The sequence below is a fragment of the Ursus arctos genome, unplaced genomic scaffold (assembly GCF_023065955.2).
Source record: "Ursus arctos isolate Adak ecotype North America unplaced genomic scaffold, UrsArc2.0 scaffold_12, whole genome shotgun sequence".
In the NCBI taxonomy this organism is placed as follows: Eukaryota; Metazoa; Chordata; class Mammalia; order Carnivora; family Ursidae; genus Ursus; species Ursus arctos.
This window is the reverse complement of record NW_026622786.1, coordinates 16,670,809-16,692,310: the sequence shown is the minus strand read 5'-3', so window position 1 is coordinate 16,692,310 and position 21,502 is coordinate 16,670,809. Positions and strand designations below refer to the sequence as shown.

Here is a 21,502-nt window from a genome sequence, read left to right as displayed (position 1 = left end):
CTCAGCTTGGAACTCTGGGACGTGGGACGTCACATCCGCCGGGCCCGCCATCTTGTTCCCAGGGGCAGTTGGCGGAAGAGATCGCGCTCCGTGGCCGCCGGCTCGCCTTCTGCTGGGAGTTCTCGCGGCCGGCGTCTCGGCGTCTGCTTTCGATCCAGGGTCCTTTTGTCGGCGTCCCCGTTGCCCTGTCTCATCCAGCTGGGGGACAGCGAGGCGGCCCCCTCTCCTGACGGCGTTCCATGGAGTAGGGTCCCGGACCGTTGTCCCGAAGAGCGAGATCGAGCTTGGCCCCCTCCCCCTCCCTTCTCCCTCCCTCCTTCCTTCCGCCGCAACATGGCTAACAACAGCCCCGCGCTGACAGGCAACTCGCAGCCGCAGCACCAGGCGGCCGCGGCCGCAGCTCAGCAGCAGCAGCAGTGTGGCGGTGGCGGCGGCGGCGCCACTAAGCCGGCGGTCTCGGGCAAGCAGGGAAATGTGCTGCCGCTGTGGGGCAATGAGAAGACTATGAACCTCAACCCCATGATCTTGACCAATATCCTGTCGTCGCCTTACTTCAAAGTGCAGCTCTACGAGCTCAAGACCTACCACGAGGTGGTGGACGAGATCTACTTTAAGGTACGAAGAGTCTAGGCCTGGGGGGCCAGGGGGCGGGCGGGTTAAGTTCCGAGGAGGGGTTAGAGGAAACGGGCGGAGGCGGCCCTTCAAGTCTGAGCATTTGTAGGTGCGGGGAGGTTGGGTGGGGGAGCGGTGGTCAGTAGTATGCCTGGGAGGGGTCAAACTGGGGCCGCCCTCTCATTTCATTTTCCAAATTTTTAGGGCTGGGAGAGCCCGCCACTGTTGAACTCTCTTCCTCCCCCCAACCTCCTGCCCACCCCTGGGGGGAGTTGGACGGGAGGGGTGGGGGAGGGGAGAAAAGAGTAACTGAATCCTTTCCAGTTTACAGCTTTAAAATTATTCCTTTTGACGTGGATCTACTCGGCGCCAACTTGTTGGTGCTTCTCCCGCTCACCCTGGGCCAGGGCGTGTATTGACTTCAATGTTGGCCTCGTGTTGTTGGTATTCTCTATCCGATCCAGACAGGGAAATGGTCAGTGCGTGTGTCGGGTGGGGGTGGGAGGGTTGAGGGTGGAGAGGTGCCAGGGCAGGAGGTGTACAGAAGGCCTGGAAATTTTCCCAGCAGGAAGTCAGGAGTAAGTGGTCTCAGTTACTTGTGCATTGGGCTTGTTTAGAATTATCTGGGCCCTGGGCTTCTGCGGCAGGGTCGGTGCTGGCTTGGCTGTGCTGGGGAGCTCACCTGGCGCCTCCTCACTGCACTCTTGTCTCAGTTCTTGTTTCGTTAGCAGGATTGACTCAGTCTTGCAGCGAGGCTCGGAGCAGCCCAGGGTCGCAGGTAGAGGTATGCACTATTAATCATGCTCAATCGCCATAAATGCATTTCCCTGGTTAAATGAACGGCTGATTAGGTATTTTTTGGCCATTGGTTTTGGGCTTTTCTTCACCAACTAGATAGCTTTTCTCCACTTCCCTGCAAATTATGTAGTTTTAAAAATATCTTCCAGGCCTCTTAAGGTTAATTAATATCTAAAGGAATATTAATAATAGTCTTAATGATCTTTAAATACTTTAGCTAGAGCATCTAACAAAATACCATCTGTTTTGTGTATTTGACTCTTAAAACATTTGACAGACCACATTAAGTATTTTCTGTGATCTGAACGTACCTGTAGAGGTGTTAGCAAGAGGAAATTCTCTTTATTTGCTTTTAGGTTATATTTTGTCCACATTCTTCCCCCACCCCACCCCCTTAAGTGATTAGGTTATTGAAGGATTTTGAGATACTAGTTTTTGATAGAAAAATAATATTTTGAGAATACAGTTCAACTTTGGGTATGTAAAGTACACTGAAATTTTGTTATTCTTTTACAAGAATATTGTAAGTGTAATACTATGAACTAGGTTTTTTAGCTTTTAAAAGGTAAGGCCTTTTTCAGCATGAATACAGTACGGTGAATATTCTTAGCTTTGTGTAGTAAACAATTGAAAATTGGGTTCCTGCTTTTGGTAGCAGGTTCTGTTTAATAATACAGAAAGATGTTCTTGTGATAGAGGAAAAAGCTTGTTTTCAAATTCAAATACTGTTTTTTGAAACAAGATTGTTCTAGAAATTATTTAAATTTAGTTATAAAACTAAAGATCCAGGCTTTGTTATCAAGATGTCCAGATTAAATAATCATTGAAATATGTAGGCTTCTAGTTTTAAGTTGATTTCGTGTTGCATCTGCCCCTTTGGCTAGCCTTTAAGGAATTGAAACATCTTTCATACAGCAAAATGGGGGAAGGAAATGAAACCGTAAAGCAGTGCTGAGCATAATAGTGTAGTGCTTACATTTAAATGCATGCTTTTCTGTCTGAAGCCACTGAAAAAAAACTATTAAAATGTAACCACGGGTGGGTAAAAATATTGTTTTATAAATGCATACTGAAAGAACAGGATATTATTTTGATTTTGTTTTAAATTAAGAAATATAGATCTTATCTTTCTAAAAGACCTTGAGTTATATGTTATCGAGCTAATATTCTTTCTTTGCTATTTTTAGGTAAAGTATGTGGTTTTTATAGGGTACTCACCTCAACAAAAGATGATACTGTATCGATTATACCTAATGTAATGACTAGTCACACTCAGTTTTTAACAGTTTATATTCTGGGGAAAAATTGAATTGGTTCACATAATTAGGCTGAAAATAAATTACTAACAAGAATGATCTGTGTAGGTGTGGCCCTTGTAATTTCATCTCTAATCAGGAATGAACACAATGCCTGTCGATGGTAAAAAAAAAAATGTACAAATAAAGTTCCATAATTTTGCATTGGAAGTAACTGTTTTAACATACATACTTCAAGTCATTTTTCTTTATTTTATGTAGAATTTTAAATCACCGTAAAGGGTATTAAATTTTTTTTTAAGAAAATACTTAAACTTCATTGATAAACTTTTTGCTTCAAGTTGGAGCCTTAAATCCATTTTAAAATGAAAATTTTTATTTTGTTAACAACTCATAAGATACAAAATTGATATATTAAATATTTTTTACAAGTATATGAGACTCCTACAAATCTCTTGGCTCCACAAGTATCAGCTCTCTGCAAAGCTATTTTAATGGGATTTCTGCTCATAAAACTGTTAAGGTTCTGTTAAACTCTGGCAGTTTTATTGGTGCTTTTTAAAAGCTAAGCAGTTTTTCAAAGATGGTTTACATAATGTATGTAAACAAAATATATGTATCATGTCAAAATAACCAGCTTCCAACCTTTTGGAAGAAGCTGCTCTGTTATGGACTTGGGTTTACTTTAATCATAGTTCTTTAAAAAATTCGAAGTATGAATGTTTGTTGTGTTCCTCTTTTCTATTTCAGGTCACGCATGTTGAACCGTGGGAGAAAGGAAGCAGGAAAACAGCAGGCCAAACGGGGATGTGCGGAGGGGTAAGTAGAAGTACGTGCATTTTTCAGTTTTTCTGTGTCTGATAACTAAGTTTAAAATTAGGAAACCAAAAGTGACAGTTATTCATATAACAGTTGGCAAAGCTTAGACGTTTGTTTTGTTTTGTTTTGACCTAAATTCAAGTGCCTGGTGAATGGGGTTAGAAAGTTGCTGTGTATTAATGCTCCATTCTTAGTTCTGAATTATATCTTGTTATTAATACCTAATGGGATTAATCAGTTGGTGTTAAATATCATTTATTTTACTACTTTTTCTTACCTGTTTCTCCTAAAGGTTCGAGGTGTTGGAACAGGAGGAATTGTTTCTACAGCTTTCTGCTTGTTATACAAATTATTTACTCTGAAGCTAACTCGTAAGCAAGTGATGGGTCTCATAACACACACAGACTCTCCATATATTAGAGCCCTTGGATTTATGTATATAAGGTAAGCATGCGTTTATCTACATTTCCATTAAATACATCATTTTAATTCACAGAAGCCTAATCAGTCTTTTGTAATTCTAGGTACACACAGCCCCCTACAGATCTGTGGGACTGGTTTGAATCCTTCCTTGATGATGAAGAGGTATGTCAACAAGGGTAATAATTAGTTTTCTTCTGATTACTCTCATGTTTTTATATCTTTTATTTATCGGAGGTTTAATGTTTTTCAGAATTTTCTGTAGTTAAATTTATTTCACTCATACTCTTGGAATTCCTGTCCTTTTACTAAGACTTAGTGGATTTTATATATCTTAGGTTAACTTTCTTAAATGTTCTTTTCTTATTTCTTAATTGTTTAAATGGTTTTGGTAACTATTGAAATTTTTTTCTTTCTAATGGCGTTTTGTATTTTGCATTGGTCTTGACTTGTACAGTTGATAGTGACTTTTTAAGTGGGCCATGCTCAACATTGAGGTGTTAAGACATGCGCATACAATACTAATTATAGCACTTTATTCTCTTGGAACTTTTCAGCTCTGTACGCTTTAACTTCTTCCACAAATTAATACTCCCACCTGCGTAGAAGTGCAGAATTGAAGAGCTGGGTGGGATTTAAATAGGGTGAGAGTTTAGAAGATTTATTCAAAATGATCAAAATATTTAAATTTTAGCTTTCTGACTCCTAATATGTTATACTTATTTATAAAGCCAAAAGAAAACCTTAAAATTAGTACTTCAGGTTCTTGTTTTTTAATCAAAAAGATTTTTTTTAAGGTAAGCTCCACACCCAGTGTGGGGCTTGAACCCAGGACCCCGAGGTTAAGAGTCATATGCTCTTAAAACTGAGCCAGCCAGGTGCCCCTTTTTGTTTAATTATAAATCTAGTTTGCCACTCAAGCTAACAAGGTTGAGCTTGTTACATTTGTTCAGGAAACAAAAGTTACTTTCAGAAACACTGCTGTGTCATATTTAAATCATATATGTATTAACACGGTGAAGTCCAAGATCTTAAAAGGTACTTAACACATAACCTGTATTGTCCATACATATGCCCCCACCACTTTGTCTTTTAAGGTTCATAAAGTAAACTTTGAGTGCTGTGCTTCAGTAGTCCCATTTAAAACATTTATCCAAAGAATTTGTTGAATTAAAGGAGAGTTGTAATAGAGATCTTCCTAGCGTGTTTTTATTATGTGCACACCTAAAAATATCTCACTCTTGTAGACATGGAGAATTTTTGTCTGCATTTTTTTGGCAGGGGCTGTTTACTGAATTGTTCATATTTCTGAAGAAGCGAAAAAATGTATTAGGTGATAAATCACAATCTTTAAAGTTGTTTTTCTTTTTAGATGAGATTTTTCAGGCCAAAGCACTTCTCCCTTCTATATTTAAAAAGCATGTCCCTCTTCATAATTGGTATTGTATTAGGTTTATTTCTGAATGCTTCAATTTATCTGTTTTTTATTGTATTTACAAACCTGAGGATCTCTATTTAAGCTAACTTATTGTTTTCTTCCTTAGATATCTGCAGCGATTATATTTGGAAATACTGTATATCTGAACACTTAAATGTGTGTGAGTGCAAGCAGTTTTACCTTTAGCTCTTGTTTTCCTGTTTAGATAACAAATCTCACTTTCCTTGTGTGCTTGCACTATAGGTTTGGGACTGACAATAGCTGACTAACATGTCCTGAGCTGTGAGAGGGCATAGCAAGAAGGCCTTCATGCGGTAATGACCCTTTTCAGAGACAATGGTCATCATGGATTATGCGTTTCCAATTATTTGTTCATTTATTTATTTTCTACATAACTCTAAATTAGAAACCTCACTGCTTCATGGCAGTTGGTTTGCTATTGCTTCCAGTTTTATTAGGGCTTCATTTTATATTAGAGCTGTTAAAAGATAATCTTTAGACAGGATTGTCTGAAGTAGTTCATATGTAGTTAGGCTACAGTGCTAGGAATGATGTGTGCAAACGTGTCCACAGAAAGAAATACATACTTAGTAGGTATGTGGAATGTTAATTTAAGTTTATTGTTCCACAGAGTTTAGTAATGTAAGGGGCTGTTGCATATTCCTGTTAACTGAGTGAGATCAGTGCTCTTTATGCCCATGAGGCTGCAGGATTTGTTCTCACCTGCATGCACACACTAAGCCCAAATATTTCTCTGTATCATTTGTTACCAGATTAGTAGGGTACACAAATTACAATTTTTGTTAGAATTTTTTTGTATTTGAGATTCCAAAGATGGTAATATTTTTATAGTATTCATATATATGTTGAAATGATTTTTTTTGACGGCTAGGGTATCTTTTGTGTTTTTATAGGACCTAGATGTGAAGGCTGGTGGAGGCTGTGTAATGACCATTGGAGAAATGCTACGGTCTTTTCTCACAAAACTGGAGTGGTTTTCTACTCTGTTTCCAAGAATTCCGGTTCCAGTTCAGAAGAATATTGATCAACAGATTAAAACCCGGCCTAGAAAAATCAAGAAAGATGGGAAGGAAGGTGCTGAGGAAATAGATAGACACGTTGAACGCAGGCGTTCAAGGTAATGTACCTCTTGGAATTACTTTAAAAATAGGCTTTGTACAGAGGTCCTTGGAAATCTGGCAAATTCTCAGGAAATCCTGTGTATGCTGTTCATCTTACGAGTTTGTCACTTTTAACCCCAAAAGGTCATTTTCTGCCTTTCGGGTCTTTCAGTTACCTTTAATATGTCTGTGTAAGTGGGGTATCTAAATAACACAAAAGTTAAATTTTTAGGATATGTTTTATTTGTTGACATTTTCTTCTTCCTTTCTTAAATATAGGTCTCCAAGGAGATCACTGAGTCCACGGAGGTCCCCAAGAAGATCAAGAAGTAGAAGCCATCATCGGGAGGGCCATGGGTCTTCTAGTTTTGATCGAGAATTAGAAAGAGAGAAAGAACGCCAGCGACTAGAGCGCGAAGCCAAAGAAAGGGAGAAAGAAAGGCGAAGATCCCGAAGTATTGATCGGGGTTTGGAACGCAGGCGGAGTAGCAGGAGTAGGGAAAGGCATAGAAGTCGTAGTCGAAGTCGGGATAGGAAAGGGGATCGAAGGGACAGGGATCGGGAAAGAGAGAAAGAAAATGAGAGAGGTAGAAGACGAGATCGTGACTATGATAAGGAAAGAGGGAATGACCGAGAAAAGGAGCGAGAGCGATCAAGAGAACGGTCCAAGGAACGGAGAAGTAGGGGTGAGGTAGAAGAGAAGAAGCACAAAGAAGATAAAGATGATAGGCGGCATAGAGATGACAAAAAAGATTCCAAGAAGGAGAAAAAACACAGTAGGAGTAGAAGCAGAGAAAGGAAACACAGAAGTAGGAGTAGAAGTAGAAATGCAGGGAAACGAAGCAGAAGCAGGAGTAAAGAGAAATCAAGTAAACATAAAAATGAAAGTAAAGAAAAATCAAATAAACGAAGTAGAAGTGGCAGTCAAGGAAGAACTGACAGTGTTGAAAAATCAAGAAAACGGGAACATAGCCCCAGCAAAGAAAAATCTAGAAAGCGTAGTAGAAGCAAAGAACGCTCCCACAAACGAGATCACAGTGATAGTAAGGACCAGTCTGACAAACATGATCGTCGAAGGAGCCAAAGTATAGAACCAGAGAGCCAAGAAAAACAACATAAAAACAAAGATGAGACTGTGTGAGATTTTTTTTGTAAAAGTGGATCACATTGAATCCTATAAATGTTTGATTGAATCTGCTTTCTTTTTCTTCCTCCCAAGTTGAGATTGTGCAGTAGTTACGCACTCTTCAAGCTCCCTGTAGGCTGCATTTTCATTTCCTCTTTTGTGTAGGGAAGTGCCTTTGTAATCCCATTTATTGCATTGATGTTTTCACCCAATTGTTGAGTTTGATACATGATGCACAGATTGTTCTTGCATTTTTATTGTTTAATTGTTTTTGAGATGTACAGTCTGTACATATGTCCTGAAAATGTTTTAATTCCTTTGGCATGGTTGCCATGTTGGTTAAATTTGTATAAGGCAATAAACTGCCACTAATTCTATTTTTGTTTTGTAGGTGTGGGATTATGGTTTGTGTACTGAAGTTAGCATGGCTGTGCTTTTCGTAATAGAATGCTAAAGACTTTGAGAATGGATCTTGGATGTCTATTATAGGAGAGTTCTGTGCTTCAGCGTACGTGAAGGCAGCAGTTGTAGGGTTAACATTCTCGTCCACTGTATATTATCTTGGAAGGCTCTTGTTAATATGTTACACTTAATATTCTCCACAGTTAACTTTAGAGAGATTCAGGACAAGTTAGTTTCTGATGCCGAGGTTTCAATTAGGCTGTGATTTGATCAAAAGTCCTTTTAGCATTCTACCTCAAAGGGACACTGTTAGTATGCCTAAAATTTATTCACTTAGTTTTCCTTTTTTTATTTGAAAAAACACATGACATGTAATCTTTTTTCTTAAATTTCTCAGATTTTAAAGTACTATATTAAAGGAAAAAATTAATGTCTAAAGCCTAGCATTCTTGCAGCAACCCTATACTAACGTGAAATTGGGAGAGGGTGGGGCAGATGAGTAGAGAAATAGATTCAAGCCTCAAGCTTCCAAAGCATTTTTATAAATGGGAAAAACTTAAATTATGAGACAGCTTGATATAGTGTCCTTTTTTTAAAATTCAAAACTTTTTTTATTGATAATGAAGATTGCTGTTTGAGTTTTTAAACTTAATCTAGAACAGAGAAGTATTAAAAGTAATGCTGTGCTGCATTATTTAAGATTATCAGCAAATTATTTGATTGTTCTTACGACTTGTATTCTGATTACAGAGAACGATCATGAGTGTGGAATAAATACTGGATTAAATCCTTTCTTCTGGGTGTTGGCTTTTCCCCCATTTGTCAACATTTTTTTTGAAGTATTTTTATTGTGGAAATTGATACAGTGTTAGAGTCACGCTTTGTGTAGAGGGATATCTCAGTGCCCAGATGACAAGTGAATTTTAAACGTGTAGACTAGAATTGGACATATATGATAGTAATCTTACTAGAGTTCTTAATATTGGCAGTTCCCTTCGTCAGTGGGTGTTCTGTGTGTCACTAGGTTCTTTCGATTGGGTGATCACTTAGTTTTCACTTCAAAGGTGCTTATTGAGATCCTTTGCACTTGGATTACATATTAGAATCATTTAAAATTTGGACTTGAAGTAAGTTTTATAACTCATCCAATTTTTTTTAGAACAAGAAATTGAGGTGCAAGGTGATGTGTTCAGTCAATGCCAAGACTAAAAGTGAGTGTTCCAGACAGTGTACACCATATCGACATGTTTTATCTCACTGTTTATATTGGCCAACTTGATGGGCACGGGGAAGCCACCTTGCAAAAGTGTTTAATGGGGCAAACAAGTACATTTGGAAGAGTCCATATGTGGGCTTAACATTTGTACCTACCTAACTCCAGAAAAATCTCATTAAATGAAGGAATTCCTCTCTGAAAAAATGCTATGCTTTTTTTTTTAAATAGAAGATTCAGTCATCTTGCCTTTTAATTGAGCATCCAGTGAATTGACACTAGACATAGAAGTTAGAAAAGTATTTTTAAGTAATGAAAGTAGATTAATCGAACATCGACAGTATTTTTAGCATACCTAAATGATGGTGCTACTCCTTAATTCAGTTCCACCTGAAATGTTAATTTAACTCTTTTAGGTAAAGCGTGGAAAGAATTTACTTCAAATAGAGATGAAAATACTATCATAAGCTGTATTTGATTTATGATTTTTAATGTTAAGTTTGCTCTTGAACAGTTTGATAAGTTGTAGAACATGTTAATACTAATTGTTGCCAAATATATGCATTGTTTAATTTGGGCAGTGGCTTCCTGAAAGACTGGGAAAACAAGTGGCTGTGAAAGACCTCTCAGGATTATTTCTTACAACATGAGCAAACCTGAAAAGCTTTTGACAGAACGTTATAAATAGCAGCCTCCATCCAGTGTGTGTTCTCGGCTTACTGAAATGACTTCGCCTTTTCATGTATTAATATCTTTCATCTGTTTTCTAATGTTCCGTTTGCAATTAAATACTATACATGGGCTAGTATATTATCAATCTTGAAATTTTAATATAAAATCTTCATTTTAATGCCCAATTTATAATCTCTTTGTTGGGTTTAGTGCCTTAGTTACTCTGAGGCAGTGGTTCTTAACCTTTGAGTTATGGGCTTCTTTTTAGAAATCTAATGAAAGCTACAAATCATGTCTAGAAAAATGAAAGTACTCTAAAATTGCATGCAATTTGGAAAGAGCTAAACTGCCCTAGGGCTTTTGTGCTGTTTACCTTTTTTTTTTTTTTAAAGCTGTGATTAGGTGAACAATAGTAGTTGGGAATGAATAGCAAGTTTAAGTTCCTGAGACTACCAAAGGTAGTAGTTTTTCCGTTTTTTGGTTTTTGGTTATTGGTTTTTTGCTTAAAAGGTGAAATGGGGGAAAAAACTTAATGGTACTCAATTATTTTCCCCCAAAAGAGTTGTCCTTTATGAATATAGTTTTTAATTTGGGCAAAGACAGGCAGTTTATGCATTTTTCGACTGATTCCAGTATGCAACCTGGATTATACAACTGACTAGCTGGCCGGTTCTCATTGGTTATATTGGCCTACTAATGGACTTTATTTTTTTTTTTAAAGAGTTTATTTGCTAGAGTGCAAGCATGAGCGGGGGAGGAGGGGGGGAGGGAGAAGTATGCTCCCCCCTGAGCAGGGAGCCTGATGCAGAGCTCAATCTCAGGACCCTGGGATCATGACCTGAGCTGAAGGCAGACGCTTAACCAACTGAGGCACCCAGGCGTCCCTGGCCAACTAATGGACTTTTAAATTAGTTCTGGTCCTAATCTGATTTTATCGTGGAAATGCTGTAGTCAGCCTTAAGCAACTAATCTAATTTCGGAAAGAGCTTATTTTTATGGAAAAGGAAACACTTCTTCCTGATAGTCTGTCTCTGAAATTCCTTCCATCCTGTGGGATCTCACGGCACTTCACAAATACTACTGAAGTGGCATTTTTCATTTTAGGGTCACTGGCTATCAACATTTATTACTGTAGGAAGCATGACAGCGAATAAAAACTGAAAAATGTTACGCTTGTAGCCGACTTAAAATCCATGGTTTCTCAGAGCATTAATAGTCAAATTTCTGTTCCACAGTCTTGATCCGTAACGTATTGCACAGCTAGAATGTGTTCAGGTTAGGGAAGGTGGTTTTCAGCATGTTACAAAAATCGAGTTCTATTTGCTCAAATATAACAGTTGACCTTAAAGCATTTCATATAATACACAAACCATGAGCGTTTTTTTTTTTTCTTCTTCTCACAAGGATCAGGAAAAGAAAAGCCATCATAAGGAAATCTTCACTTAAGCTTCCCTGATGTGCAAATACTTAAAATCCACTAGGCTAAAGCTAATTTTCCTTGGTCAGTACTTGTTCTGGCCATTTTGAAGCTGAATTATTTCTCCATTGGGTCCTTGGATTTAGTCAATCCCTGCAAAATCCACCAGCTCTGGCCTCCTAACATCCCCAGTAAATTAACAGTCTGAATGAGAGAAAAAGAGCTTGCTGAGCAAATGCAAGAGAAGTCCTCTTGCCTGCTCTACTTTCCTCCTATTTAGAAAATTTTAAGTTGCCGGTGTCCTTAATAATAGTACCAAAAGGTGAAATTTCTCAAGATCTGGGCTCATGCAGCCAGTCCAGGTACTGGTTCAGTGAGCATGCCTTCCAGAATTATGCTCTTGTCTCTGATGCCCATTCTAGGAAGTTGAGTTATACTGAGACTTGTGCAGGGACTGCGACTGATTGTGGATGTGCCATTTATCAATTTATTCTCAGTTCCCAAATCCGTCTTTGTTCTGCTTTGTGTTACTGGGGCTGTACCCTCCAAACATCTTTTGCCTGCTAGCACAATACGCAGCTTATCAGGAAGGACACTGAAGGGATGCTGCCGAAGAAAGGAGCTTCTCATCCTGGTTCTGGTGTGTGTTCTTTTTTCTTGCTTCTGTAGTGGGGGTGGGGCAGCGGCACCTCCTGGGAGAGTGCTTCCCAGCAAGTGCACTGGTCCCCCTGCCAACTTCCCAGTAAGTCTTCAGGCAACTTTCCAGCAAGGCTCTTTGGCAGCCCAGTGGGTTCCTTCCAAACTACTTTTGTTGACACCCTCTCCTCTCCAGCCCTGGGCTTCAGTAGCAAACGGTGGGTCACAACCACGCCCTCTCCAACAGTCTATCCCTATCTTGCAAAGGAACCTGTTCCAAATGTGTTCCTTACTTGGGTCACTTCCACGTAATGGCTGCTTCTATAGCCACTATTGCTGTATTCTTGAGTTCTCTTTACCCTTAGTAATTAATCCCCTGTGACTGGGTACTAGTTCTCTATACCACACTTTGCCTGTTCCAATTACTGTGTCTCGGGTTTGGACTGGGCCCTGACTGGTACGGTGGGTTAAGATACCAATCATAAGGGTACCCACCTCATTAGGCTGGTTGATAACTCCTAATGTAGTGTGGTATAAAGGGCTTGGTGCATTAAGTTTGCTGAAAACTATGTAGTGAATCAGACCAGCTTCTTAACAGAATTTTGACTGAGAAGTAGAATAGTCCAGTCCTTAGAAGAATGGATAAGACTTGTGTAGTTGTCATACGAGGATGCCCACATGAAAGAGATGGCACAATAAATACCCTCTAGCTGCCTTGCTTCCTGCCGACATTTTTGTTGTTTGGGTTTTTTGTTTTGTGTTGTGTTGTTTTTTTTTTGGGGGGGGGGGGTCTGGTCACTGGATATGCTTGTGATTTCTGCTTTCCTAAAATGGCCCGAGTTTCTCTTCCTTGGGACCCACAAACTGGTTTCTTTAATCATAACCGTCAGAGATCCCTGATCAGTGAAGGTCTGTCTTCCTGGTATTTCCTTGACGTTTAATTCTTATCTGTGCTCAGCAACAGTAAGAAAATGTCATCTATTTGATTGGACCTGGCAAAGAAGTTCTAAGTGCAATTGCTTTTCCTTGGCAGAAGTGGTCTGCCCAAGGGCAGAAGGGGGATGCATAGGTATGAAGAAAAATGGAGTATGAATTAGGGCCACTATAAATCTCGAAGTGTCCAATTTTTTCCTGGATGATCAGTCTTATTCCACGTTCCTTCTATGTCACCAAACAACTTTTTTATTTCCCCTATGATGGCTATTTCAAATCCTCACTAGATTCTTAAGTTCCTTACTCCACCTCCGTACTCATTCTCCCTTCATACACAGAGACTATCAGGTAAAAAAAACCCTCTGGGGCGCCTGGGTAGCGCAGTCGTTAAGCATCTGCCTTCGGCTCAGGGCATGATCCTGGTGTTCCGTGATCGAGCCCCATGTCCGGCTCCTCCGCTGGGAGCCTGCTTCTTCCTCTCCCACTCCCCCTGCTTGTGTTCCCTCTCTCGCTGGCTGTCTCTCTCACTGGCTGTCTCTGTGTCAAATAAAATCTTTAAAAAAAAAAACCCCTCAGTTAGCTGTCATCTCTCCCCCAAACTACAACATTAGCTGTGGTCACATCTATCCTGTTTTCCTCCTCGCCTCTCTCACTTTTTATCCTTCGTTAAATGTTGTAAATTCTGCCCTACACTTTTACTTCTACATTCGTGTGGCCGATCCTGCCAACTGTCCAATATCCGTTCTTCCCTTCTTCCATAGCAATAGCATGTTTTGACTGTGTATACCTTTTTGTTTGTTTTTTCAGCTTGACAGCCATGAGACCAACTCCTGCCTAATGGGGTATCACTGGCAGCAGGAACCTTCCTTAAGAGCTTGTTGGTATAAAGTTCATCCCACCCCCCCACCCCCCACCCCTACCTTACTGAATTCTGCTGCTTAGAACTTTGATATGCTAACTGGAGCTTTATTTTGTACCTAGAAAAAGAGAGCTTCACCCACACAAAGGCAGACTACAAAATTGAAAGGAGCCTGGGTCTCTGCAGACTCCCATGAAATAGAATTGCCGCACTAGCCCTGGATACTCTGCCCCCAATACTTTATATCAGAAAGAAACTTCTGTTTAAGCCACTCTTTTTATACGTTTTTTTTTTTTGTCACTCTCAGAAGAGCATAATTCTAACATTACAGTTTTGATATCTGTAATTATACACCAAGTAACAAAGCCTAAAATATTTAACATTAGCTCGTAAAGGAGGTTGGGTGTCAGGAAGCACAGACAGGTATTGTAAGCTAGAAAGCTATGTCTCTTGATACACAGCAACCTAACATGTTTCTCTCTCTCCTTCCAGACTTTTATCTTTATCTTTTATCTTCAACTCCTCTCCAGGCCTTTGGATTCTTGACTAATCTGATTTTCCTGGCGTTACCCTATTAGCACACTGAGAAGGTTTAAACAGACTCGCTCTTGCAGCCCCTTCCCCTCTAGTTGCTGTAGCTCCATACTCCCCAGAACCTAAACTCCAGCATTTACTGCTTTGCAGAATTCCAGTCCCGAAAGAATTACAGACAGCTGGCAAATTTAGAAATGCGAAGTTTTTAAGTAGATTTATGTGACAAAACAACTGCTTTATTTGCACTGTTTACCAGTGGGACTGCTCAGCTATAACTCTCAAGCTATCCTGACAACAACCGAGAAGTTGACATTAGCCAGAACCCAGCTGGTAGCATCAAATCTTTGTACCTCCAGACACTGCTTCTCCCTCTTCTCTGACCATCCTAGCTCTTCTAAAATTCTCATCATCCACTCTCCCACAGCTCATGCCATCCAGACCTTGGGAGACACTCCCCTAGAATTCTAATACTTAGTCTAACCTGTGTCTCCATACCTCTTTCCTCACTCCTCCTGCCATGATTCTTAATGATTCCAATATCCACTGAACAATCTCTCCAATACTCAGAACTCTCAATTTCCTGATCTCCTGACCTCCAGTGATTGTTTTCCTCCACCCGACCTCAGCTGCCAATTCCGATGGTTACATCCAAGAACTGGTCGTTGTCAATAACTGAAACTTGACCGGTCTCCATTTCAAACATGCCATTTTCTCATTACCCACTCCCACATTTTCTGTGTGCTTTCCTCTAATACCCTTTCCACCACTTTAACTCTGCTGGGTCCTCCAATCTGTTGTCCCTGCCAGCCCTTCACCCTCCGTTGCAGTCCCTTCAGCCTCACCTCCTTGTCCACCAGCCTAGCTCCCCAGTCCAACATTACACACCACTTCCTTGTAAGCACCTCGTTTCCCTCACTGCAGCCTCTAACAGTTCCCTAGTCCTAGTCGAATCCAACCCGCAGCCTTCTCTGCGCCCAAGCACAAGTGGCTGAACATGACTGGAGAACATTTACAGTCACGCTGACTGGCATCTCTTAAACTCCTGACCATAAACCTCCGGGACTCTGGGCTCCTGTGACCCTGAGCACGGGTGCCTCTCTAACTTCACCCTCACCCAGCCCTGGGGGATGCCAAAGTGCGCCATTCCCCTCTCCCCTCCAGAGCTGTCCTGAATTCAGGCCACGGGCACATGTCTCCCTTGGTCTCCCAGGTTAGTGGGTGTGGAAGAGGGTGGGACTTTGAGCCCGGCGGCTTTTAGCCAAGGGCGAGTCCGAGAGACTCAGCTGGAGCTGTGCACCGCCAGCACTCCCTATGGCTTGAGATGGTGCTGGCTTTGCTCTAGCCGAGCCTTCCTGCTCCTCGGGGCCCGTGCCCTTCCTCTTCCCTCCGCCTGGCGAACTTTTCCCAGGTTTCCAAGGGCTCTTCCTCACTTCCCTGAGGCCTCTGCTTGAGCACCTCATTGCTAGAGAAGTCTTCCCTGACCACAGTAAATAAACTCTGTCCCTCAATATTCTTTTCTGTTGCTCTGCTTTTTCTTCGTAACACTATATACTTGTTGAACGCACAAACAAAAATGCAATTCATAGTAGTTTACTTGTAGAAAGCAGAGTGGTTTATTTTTTATTATTATTTTTTTAAAGATTTTTTCATTTGCCAGAGAACATGAGCAGGGGAGGGGGCAGGCAGGGGCAAAGGAAGAGGGAGACGCAGACTCCCCACTGAGCAGGGAGCCCAGTGACTACACGGAATCCCAGGACCCTGAGATCATGACCTGAGCCAAAGGCAGATGCTTAACCAACTGAGCCACCAGGCACCCAGACTGGTTTAGGGGAAGGATCTGGGAGTGTCAGAGTTACACTGGTTTTTCAAAACAACTTTATTGAGATGTAACTGATATACATATGTATTTGTGGTCTCATAAATATGTGTGTAGACTTCTATGTAAAAAAGCAGCACTTCAGTCTCACCAGCACATACGCACTTTCCTCCATAACTTTCCTAGTAATAAAACATGCAAAAGATCTTACATCTAGCTGCATAGTTTTCACTCTTCCTAGTCAGGGAAGTTTCTGCTTGTCTGACCCACTTATAAATGATTTCAGACAAAGTCCTCCCCTCACCCACATTATTGAACTTGACCCTATTTTATTATGCAAATGGGGAAATGGACTTTGTAAGTCTCTACATAGCTCAGCCCAGAATTCTGTTCGAAATATGTTAAATACCTCCATCCCTTGTTATAACCAAGAACTCATTTTATAGCTACTTTGTAGCTTACTTTTTTAAAATGTTAATGGTGGGGGACACCTGGGTGGCTCAGTCGGTTAAGCTTCCAACTTGATTCCAGCTCAGGTCATGATCTCAGAGTCATGGAATTGAGCCACACATGGGGCTCTGTGCTGGGCATGGAGCCTGCTTGGGATTCTCTCTCTCCCTCTCCCTCTGCAACCCCCTATCCTTTTTCCCTCTCAAAAAAAAAAAAAAAAAGAAAAGAAAAGAAAAGAAAATGTTAATAGGAATTGCCATCTAGGTAGAGAAACACTTGGCTTCTAATTCTAATGGTATACTTTTCTTTCAGAGGCTTCTGGTAACTATTCTTTTCTTTTTTCTTAACTTGCTTCTTAGGAATACTGAGCCTGCCTAAATCAGAAGTGCAATCAAGCAATTTTCCTTCTGAAAAGCTCTCCTTCCCTGTGTAGTCTCTCTTCTTAGTCCTTCCTAGTCCACTTGGGAAAGGTTTGTTTTTCTTTTTCAAACGTTTCATTTTTGAAGTAATTATAAATGCACAGGAGGTTGCAAAGAAATGTACAGAGAATTACCGTAAGCTTCCTCCAGTTTCTGTCAAGAGTAGCAACATCTTACACACGGATGGCACAGTAGCAAAGCCAAGCAACTGCCGTTGCTACAACCCATAGCTCTTTTCAGATGTCCCCAGCTACGCAGGCGCACGCACACCCACCTGTGTGAGTGGCTCTAGGCAATTTTATCACATTCATAGCCTTGCATAACCATCACCACAATCTAGATGGGCAACTGGGGGGCGCCTGGGTGGCTCAATTGGTTGAGTGCCCACTCTTGATGTTGGCTCAGGTCGTGGTCACGTGGTCCTGGGATTGAGGCCCATGTCAGGCTCCCCGCTCAGTGAGGAGTCTGCTTGTCTCCCTCTCCCTCTGCACCCCCCCCACTCTCTGTCTCTCTCTCTATCAAATAAATAAATAAATCTTAAAAAAAAATGATGCTCAACTGTATAGTCATCATGAGGCTCCCTTTATATCCAGACCCACCTCCTCCCCCCACCCCTAACTCCCCACAACTGCTAATCTGTTTCCTATCTCTATAATTATGTTATTTCACAAATGTTACATCAGTGGAATCATGAGGTGTGTATCTTTTCGAGACTGGCTCCTCATTCAGCATAATCTTGTTGAGGTCATCCAAGTTGCTGTGTGCACCAATAGTTTATTTGTTATTCCTTCTTATTAAAGGGTAGTAGTCCATGTTTAACCATTCACGGGAAAAGGCTTTTTGTTTCAATATGAAGCAATACCCATGGTCTTAGTCATATTCAGAGAATACCTGTATCTTGGTAGCCACTTACAGTATGCATCAAATAAATACTAAGGGACATACTTTTCCGAACTTCTCTCTGAACATTGGAAACTTTTTCAACTATCAAGTTTTCACAGTGGCAAAAACATGGGTTCAATTATGCCACAGCCAGATTCATTAAAAAAAAAAAAAAACCACAACTGAAAACTTTCAAAATTAAGGTTCCTATTAAACAGTTCACTGCCTCTCTAAGAAAGAAAAAAGTTGGTGTCTGTGAAATTAAGGTTACAAAAAGAGAAACAAAATTTCTGGTAAGTCCAGGAGAACTTACAGCTGCTGGAAAATTATGAGCTATCTTGTAATAAAAGCTTTCTGCTTGACATATAAGCTCACTTAAATAGGAACTAGAATGATCCCAGGTTTCTGGTAAAATGGGCCACATATAAAAAGATCCACTCCCAGATTAATAGAACTGGATGGCAATTTTCACAAAAATAAAAACAAAAACACACACACAAAAGCTTTGCATGGTCATGCATCATTGTTAGAGGAGCTATCGTTTCATAAATAAAAAGGAATCATGCCGTTTCCCCCTCATAAAATGCTCTTCCTTTCCTTTCAAACAAAACAAACCCCAACTATCTCCTAGGCTCAGCTCCAGACCCTCCTCTACAATTCTCCCAAACACACAGCCCTCTGTTCTTTCTCCAGCTCATGCCATCTGTGAGGGGCCCCTCTCATGCGCTGCTATGTAAATAGCCTGTTTGAGGGCCTTGTGATTGAGCATTTCACGGGGTCCCGAGTTTCTATCTGTTGTTCATTGCCACCTTGTCTGTAAGAGCAAAATAACCCTGAAAACACCCTACAGTCCTACAATGCGGGACTGGTTACATAAATTACAATCAGCACTAAAGAATGATACATATAGACACGTATTCAATGTTGTAGAAAGATGTTCACAGAACATACTAATGTCTATTATTGTACTGTCATTGTCAAACAGAAAACTAGCATTTTCTGTGTATGTAACTGTGACAATAACAACAAAGTGTATGTAAAAGAGAGAGATTAAAAAATTAATAATCCAGGGTTATGTATTTTTCCCTTTCATTTTCTGTTTGTTTTTTTCAAAAAGTTTAATGATAAACATGAGTAATAAAACAACAGCAAAAATTAATGCTACTACAAATACCTGTATATGTTTTTGCCTTTGCTTTTTAAATTGAATTTAATTTTTATTTAAATTCAATTAATTAACGTTTAGTGTATTATTAGTTTCGGAGGTAGAGGTCGGTGATTCATCAGTCTTATATAACACCCACTGCTCATTACATCACGTGCCCTCCTTCATTCCCATCACCCAATTACCCCGTCCCCCAACCCCCCTGCCCCTCCAGCAGCCCTCAGTTTGTTTCTTATGGTTAAGAGTCTCTTATGGTTTGTCTCCCTCGCTGATTTCATCTTGTTTTATTTTTTCCCTCCCTTCCTCTATGATCCTCTGTTTTGTTTCTTATATTCCACATGTAAGTGAAATCATATGGTAATTTCTCTGTGTATATAAGTTTTTGTATGGACATATGCTTTCATTTCTCTTGGGTAAATACTTAGGGGTGAAATGACCAGGTCATATATTAGGTGTATGTTGTACAAACAAATATGTCCAGGTATATATCTTATGTGAAGTGTTTGTTCAAATCTTTTGCTCATTTTTTATTGAGTTGTTTTCTTATTAGGTTTTGAGAGTATATACATATATACATATGTATTTTTTAAATTTTTAATTAAAAATTAAATATGTGGCTTGCAAATATTTCCTCCCAATCTGTGGTTTGTTTGTTTCATTCCCTTAATACTGCAGAACTTCTTGATTTTGATGAAGTCCAATTTATCAATTTTTTAAATGGATCATGCTTTCAGTGTGGTATCTAACAAATCTTTGCCTAATCTAAGGTCACAGAGGTTTTTTTTCTATTTTTTTCTAGAAGTTTTATAGTTTTAGGTGTTACATTTGAGTCTATAATCCATTCTGAGTTAATTTTTTATACATAGTGTATATATAATTTACATATAGTGTAAGATATGGATCAAAGCTCATGTTCTTTGCATCTGGTTATTTAATCATTCCAGTACCATTTCTTGAAAAGACTATCCTTTCTCTACTGGATTGCCTTTGTACCTTTGTTGAAAATCAATTGTCTATATATGTACGGGTCTATTTCTGGACTCTCTATGCTGTTCCATTGATCTATTTTGTTCCATTGATTTATCCATCTTGATGCCAATCCTTATAATTAATTAATCCTGTCTTAATTACTGTAGCTTTATAGTAAGTCGAAGTCATGGGTGGTAAACCCAATCCCTCTTACCTTATTTTGGTTGGAAACAGAGGTCAGACTGATGCATTTTATTTTATTTTATTTTATTTTATTTTATTTTATTTTATTTTTTTTATAATAATTTTTTATTATGTTATGTTAGTCACCATACAGTATATCCTTAGTTTTTGATGTAATATTGCATGATTCATTGTTTGTGTATAACACCCAGTGCTCCATGCAATATGGGCCCTCCTTAATACCCATCACCGCACACTGATGAATTTTAAACCCAGCTCCACCATGGAATACTTGTGTGATTCCATCCAAGTCAGTTAATAGTGTTTATTACTCATTTACATACTTGTTTATTATTAGAATTAAATATTACAGTGTTTGTATTAAATGCTTATAAAGAGCTTGAACTAAGATGATGGCTCTGGGAATAAAAAGTGCTGGAACTACGGGGTGGGGGTGGGGATGGACTCTGCTGTCTTTCTCTGCACAGGGAGGTCCTCTCACCCTTCCATCTTCTTTTTTAAAGATATAATTGACATATAACATCATGTAAGTTTGAGGTGTATACGTGTTGGTTTGATGCATGTATTGCAATATAATTAGTAATACACAATAACATTAGTCAACAAGAGCATTAGTTAACACCCTTATCACATCATACACGCATCATTTTTGTGTGTTAAGAACGGTTATGATTTAGTCACTTAGCAACCCTGAAGTTCTTAATACAGTATCGTTGAGTATAATCAGTACGCTGTCCATTAGATCCCCAGGACTTATTTATCTACTCATTGTAAGTTTATACCTTTAAACAACATCTCCCCAATTCCCCTGCCCCTCGGCCCGTGACCTTTCGTCTTAGATATTGAAGCTTTGCAGCAAATTGCCCCCGACCGCAGGACTGACCACTTTTACTGCAACAACAACAGTAAGAACAACAAAATAAAGGTGAAAAAGAATTAGAAAACTGGTCAGGACCTCCCAGTTTAGGATGCTCATTCCGTAAGATCAACAGTTTTCTATGCAGCTTTGTAAAATTTTATTTCGAAAAAAATTTTTTAAAGAAGAGAGCAGGGCGCCTGGGTGGCTCAGTGAGTTAAGTGTCTGCCTTTGGCTCAGGTCATGATCCTGGGGTCCTGGGATCCAACCCTTCTCAGGCTCCCTGCTCAGCCGGGAGCCTGCTTGTTCTTCTCCCTCTGTCCCTCCCCCTGCTCGTGCGCGCACTCTCTCTCTCTCAAATAAATAAAATCTTTTTTGAAAAGACTTTAAAAAATAAAGAAGAGAGCATTCTACATATTACCTTGAAACCCAGGTTACAGTAGCTTTTTGGCCGGTTTGGTGTGATTTTCTTCAACTCCTTTTTT

General features: G+C 39.9%; 1 protein-coding gene across 2 annotated transcripts; it reads left to right on the top strand.

Moving 5' to 3' along the window:
• The first annotated feature begins 33 nt into the window (after positions 1 to 33).
• On the top strand, positions 34 to 9,412 carry PRPF38B (pre-mRNA processing factor 38B). 2 transcript variants are annotated; one of them, XM_026484666.4, is made up of 8 exons: positions 34 to 615; positions 937 to 1,087; positions 1,344 to 1,396; positions 3,417 to 3,485; positions 3,778 to 3,929; positions 4,010 to 4,070; positions 6,258 to 6,481; positions 6,744 to 9,412. In XM_026484666.4, the coding sequence occupies exons 1-8, from the start codon at positions 334 to 336 to the stop codon at positions 7,603 to 7,605; spliced, it is 1,854 nt and encodes a 617-aa protein (XP_026340451.1). In that variant the 5' UTR covers positions 34 to 333; the 3' UTR covers positions 7,606 to 9,412. The 2 variants fall into 2 exon arrangements, with proteins under 2 accessions (XP_026340451.1, XP_026340452.1); XM_026484667.4 differs by lacking the exons at positions 937 to 1,087; positions 1,344 to 1,396.
• Positions 9,413 to 21,502: the final 12,090 nt, after the last annotated feature.

Coding starts and splice junctions, on each gene's coding strand:
- PRPF38B (XM_026484666.4), top strand. CDS start 334: ATGGCTAACAACAGCCCCGCGCTGACAGGCAACTCGCAGCCGCAGCAC. Junction 1,397..3,416: donor GCCCAGGGTCGCAGGTAGAG/GTATGCACTATT, acceptor TTTCTATTTCAG/GTCACGCATGTTGAACCGTG. Junction 6,482..6,743: donor GTTGAACGCAGGCGTTCAAG/GTAATGTACCTC, acceptor TCTTAAATATAG/GTCTCCAAGGAGATCACTGA.